This window comes from Mizuhopecten yessoensis, unplaced genomic scaffold (genome assembly GCF_002113885.1).
Source record: "Mizuhopecten yessoensis strain PY_sf001 unplaced genomic scaffold, ASM211388v2 hete_36170292, whole genome shotgun sequence".
Taxonomy (NCBI): domain Eukaryota; kingdom Metazoa; phylum Mollusca; class Bivalvia; order Pectinida; family Pectinidae; genus Mizuhopecten; species Mizuhopecten yessoensis.
Window position 1 is genome coordinate 1 of NW_018485919.1, and position 4,873 is coordinate 4,873.

The 4,873-nt window shown below is 33.7% G+C and overlaps 1 protein-coding gene across 1 annotated transcript; it reads right to left on the reverse strand.

The window, feature by feature from the left end:
* Positions 1 to 785: 785 nt before the first annotated feature.
* Positions 786 to 2,911, reverse strand: LOC110445021 (coiled-coil domain-containing protein 152-like). The gene is made up of 2 exons (XM_021489381.1): positions 2,839 to 2,911; positions 786 to 1,963 (listed from the first exon to the last, which is right to left on the reverse strand). Exon 2 carries the CDS (start codon positions 1,947 to 1,949, stop codon positions 1,176 to 1,178), a length of 774 nt encoding a protein of 257 aa, XP_021345056.1. The 5' UTR covers positions 1,950 to 1,963; positions 2,839 to 2,911; the 3' UTR covers positions 786 to 1,175.
* Positions 2,912 to 4,873: the final 1,962 nt, after the last annotated feature.

Genomic DNA, 4,873 nt, shown 5'->3' on the forward strand with positions numbered 1-4,873 from the left:
GAAGATAACTCTGCAATACGCAAAGACGGAATACTCTTTAAAGGAAGCTACCTTGCCATTAATGCAACAGTTTCCCCGTTTCCCTCATATTCTTTTGGTCTTTTGCTCTGCACTGCCCCCACCCCTCCCCCCACCTCCTCACCGAAAAAAGAGATAAAGTCTTGTCCCGAGACTTTGGGTGGGGAATTCCGTGGATGCTTTACTATTAACCCTTTCACCACCGTAGACCATAATGGACTCATTCAGAAGCATGGTAGAGTTTACTAAAGTTACATAGGGTGAAAGGGTTAAGGGAGTCCCCAATCATCTTTGAAACACAACTAGCTCGATGACATGGCAATATTTCCCCACTATTCTCCTCAGCTGATGCATTGTAAAAACTTACGGGGATAAAAGGGTAATTTATTTATATATATGATAAAGAGCTACTCGCAAACACCTGGACTAGATCACATAATTTCGTTTTTGATGGCGATAAGCCTTAAGTTGTGCCCTTTTTGTGGTCATTACTTTGATTGTCGATATGAATACGTGGCATTACTTTGGCTTTGAACTATATTTGCATGGCTAGTGCCGTCGATGATTTAAAGTTAAATTACCCTCATGGAACACCAGGTACCTCTTTCATGTAAATCTTTCGTTTGTTCATATTTTGCCCTTTTGTTTATATCGATTTTCAGTTCAAATTACTGGTTTAATGGCACTATGCTATTCTCTGGTTGTTTTTGGACTGTTAAAATTCAGTAAAAATTCTTAATACATAAAAGAAGACACAAGGTTTTGGCATAACCACTGATCAATGCTACTTAATTTACACGGGGATCATTTCCTCTCATCAGGCCTTGCAATCAATCAAATATACAATCAAGACTTACAGTGTTATTTTCATTCACTGCATGTTCACGTGATGACTAGTGTTTAGCGATTATTCTGCGAGAATTTGCTGTAATAAAATTTTCATAGAAAAGTACAAGTATCTTGGATTAGCACTCGCGTACATACTATCCCAGTCTTATATCGGTTTTAAAATCACAATAAATATCTTTGGAAAATGAAATCTATTTATTTGCTGTTGGAATATTTGAAATAAAAACTCAATAATTCTGTTTGAATAAATTAATATGAACTGAATATTAAGTATATCACATTAGTGTTCTTTTCGTCTTGCGTTGATACTAAGTTCGTCTCTTTTTCCCAGAAGACAACGCCATTCGACCTGTGTTTCCTTGGGAAGCCAATTTCTCTTGTAGATCTGATATAGTGAACTTAAGATTATTCACTTCTCTGTCATATTCTGTTTTCAGATGCTGGAGCTTTTTACGGAAAATCTCTTGATTGGAAGAGCTTGATTGAGCAGGTGCGACTGATGTCTTTTGTTTAAGTTTTGACAATTTGTTTTCGTAATCCAATGAAAGTTTCAGGATTTCAGATTCCTTTTCAGCGTATGATTTATCCAATTTTTGTTGCAGCTGGTACATTTCATCGTTTTTCTGTTCGATAATTCCCCTTAACTTGTCTACCTCGAATTCCTTCTCTCTGTTAAAGGTTTCTATTAATTTGCTCGTTTCTTTAGAATGTTCCTCTTGCATTTCCTCAATTGATTTGGTATGTCTTACTTTTTGGGCAATTCCTTCCGATTTCGCATCACAAAGTTTTTTTGTTTGTTTTTTAAGTTCTTCTTGACATTTTCTGACGTTTTCCTCTAAGTCACACATGTTGTGAAGCTGCTTGTGCATAGTATCTATCATTCCCTGAAGATCACAAACAGTTTTTTCAAGCTCTGTGTTTTTCTTTTTCAGTCTCTCGTTCTCAGTTCTTATTTTTTTTGTTTCTTCAGTTAACTCAGTTTTGCTCTTCACCAAGTCTGCAATAACTAGCTGCCAGTTATCGAATGTGTCAATGATGGAGTCCAGCTCTAGGCACTGTTCACTCTTTTCTTCTCTATCCATCTTCAGTGTGAAACCTGTCAAAATCAATCAATGAGTAATGATAAACTTTTTGACTATGTTTGGCATATAGTACACCACATGTGCTAGACACACTAAAAGTAATATGATGTGTATGATATATGATATGTAGTACACATACCGGTATACAATGTACTTACTATTAATAAAGATGTGCTTGCATAAATATTCATTATTTCAATGACACATTGGTAAACATTGTATCGCTGTTTGATATTTTCATTATTAAAATTAAAACTTTCGTGTTTATATATGTACAATATAAGTTACTCTGCATAAAAGGAAATGAACAATTTATGAGTTGCAAACTTCTATCAAGAATTCATGTATCAGATTAATTGAAGATTCTTGCTTTTTAAAAATTTATAGATAAAACTTAAAAGCCACGCGTTCGAATGAAGGTTAATAATGATAATGTACAACATTTGTATAGCGCCCTATATAATTTGCAAAATGACCCTAAGGCATGTTACAACACATGGATAATTTTATTCCTACAGTGAAAGTCATAAAAATAGCACCTGTGTAGTTCCAAGATTTGCTCTATAAAAATTCATCATTTCATTACACACTGATAAACTTTGTATCAGTGTTTCATATTTTCATTATTATCAAAATTAAAACTTTCATGTTTCTGTTAATATTTACGTTTGCTTTGCATACCATGAATAAAATCTCGGAATTAGGCCTAGCTTGCTATCCAAGTCTGTGATAAAATGAACAATTTAATCGTTTACGAGTTGCAAACTTCTAACAAGAATTCATTGTAGGTTCTTGCTTTTCGAAAAATAATTCCGTTCGAATGAAAGTGTAGAAAAGTCTGTTAAATATAATGAAGTGATACACCAAAGTAAAATCTGTAATAACTTACCAATCGACCTAAATAAATCGAATTTTCGTGACAATGAAACTTCAGCAGACTTTTTACTGTAGCACGGGGTTGCGAGAACGCTTGTTTTCTAATAGAAACAAAACATTTGAAAGATTGAGATTTTGAAACTTAAAATTCATAAAAGAATACGAATCATCCAAAGTGTCGGTGCAAAGTATATAATTATTATTCCATGAAAAAACGATGAATCACAATCACACAACAGTTTCTAAGTGTATCATTATAGGCTGTTTATGTCATTTTTACTTTCACTTTTCATTTAACAGGAAGTGTTTAAAGCGCCATCTATTAGCCTTAGTTATGAACTGCTAGGCCATTCGTTGCAGTGAAGCAATAGTTATGGGCGAAACCGTGCTATGCAGAGAAGGCTATGGTTCGTCTCGTGTGAAGAAGAACTATGTTTCAACAGACGATGGTCGATTAGTAGTGGTTGATCATTCGCCGACAGGCACGAGTGTCTCTCACTTCTTCAGGGTAATGTCTAAAAATAGATGTCCACGTGTCTTGTGTATACATGCAACTTGGGACCATTTGATTCCTAACTAATGAAATAGGGACGAACCTAGTGGCCCAAAGATGTTGTAACCCAAACATTGGTAGACTCCAACAATGGCAGTCTAAATAATTATGTTTATGATTTAGCACAATTCACCCAAAGACAACGTGTAACTTTACATTACATGAATGTGATGAATGTCTGACAAGTGTCTCTATTGACTAGTATAATTTAACCATTTGTCATGTCAGGGACAGTATATATACGTCCCTGGTCATGTATGCTACTTTTATTTGATGGTTGATTTTGCTGAAATTATTCTTTGATTGCATATATTTTCATCAATAAAATTGAACTGGATAAAAGTCTGTCTTACTCATTATAAAATCATGTTCAAGTATTTGCTATTGGTCTCATTTACAAAACCTTTACTCACCATTGCATCAAAAACAGACTCCAAACTAAGTTGCATACTGAAGGATACCATCTTTGTATGTGGCATGTCACTCTTGCAAGATCCAATATCTGATAATGATCCATGGAAGGGGTTTATCTAGTAAAACTCTGCAAAAAAAACACATTAATGTTTGTCTAGAGTTCTTAGGGTCCTGGGTTCGATTCCCAGTCTGGCCATTGCGTTTCTCTTTCTTCCCTTACACAATTAATGCTAAATCATTAACATCAATTGTCGTTTGAGGATGCTTTTAAGTGTGAATGACATGGGCTGAAGGTTTTCTTAGCATTCTTTATTAAAAAGCAAGAACTTTTCATTTAATTTAATAAATTAATAGCAGTTAATTGTTGGTGCACCCATGTATGTTGCAAAATGTTTAACTTTTGTATACAACAATGGCCTCCAGGGCTGCCAAAGTGAGAACGTAAATTCCTTAATGGTTGTTGAGTTTCCTCATCATGCTAGTACAGGCTTTTGTGATTTATTGAAAAAAGCTTCACAACAATATTTCAATTTCAAGTGAATTGTGTTGTTTTACATTGAAAAATAATGACAATGTACATGCATAGGAATCGTATCAAATTCACCCTTATGAGCAACTTTGTTTCCATACTTTTGTAAAAATCTTTACATAATTATATTTATTGTTGAACCAAAATGTGAAAAAAATACCCATACATCTCATTAGGTTTATTTATTATATTATACATAAATCTTATATTTTCATAGTCTTTGACCTTTTTTAAGGACATAAGTAAATTATGTAGCCCTCTATATATAGTTAAGTTGGGAAAATTATCAACTCATTGAAAAATTTGAAAATAAAATATAAATAACTCTTTTAAGTGGTGGATACATAAATGTATATTTTTTTTTTGATAAATTACTTGTACAATTCATATGTACTTGTATTTTAACCATACCTCAAAATACAGCAAGGAACACACATGCCTAAAAACTATTGATAAATTGGGAAATGGGTCATTTGTTGATAAAAAGAAAAGACATGGACACCTGTCATTAGTTAACCCTTTCACCCCTATGTAACTTTAGTAGACTCTACC

Excerpts from the sequence above, each read along its gene's own strand:
- LOC110445021 (XM_021489381.1), bottom strand. The coding sequence starts at position 1,949 with ATGGATAGAGAAGAAAAGAGTGAACAGTGCCTAGAGCTGGACTCCATC.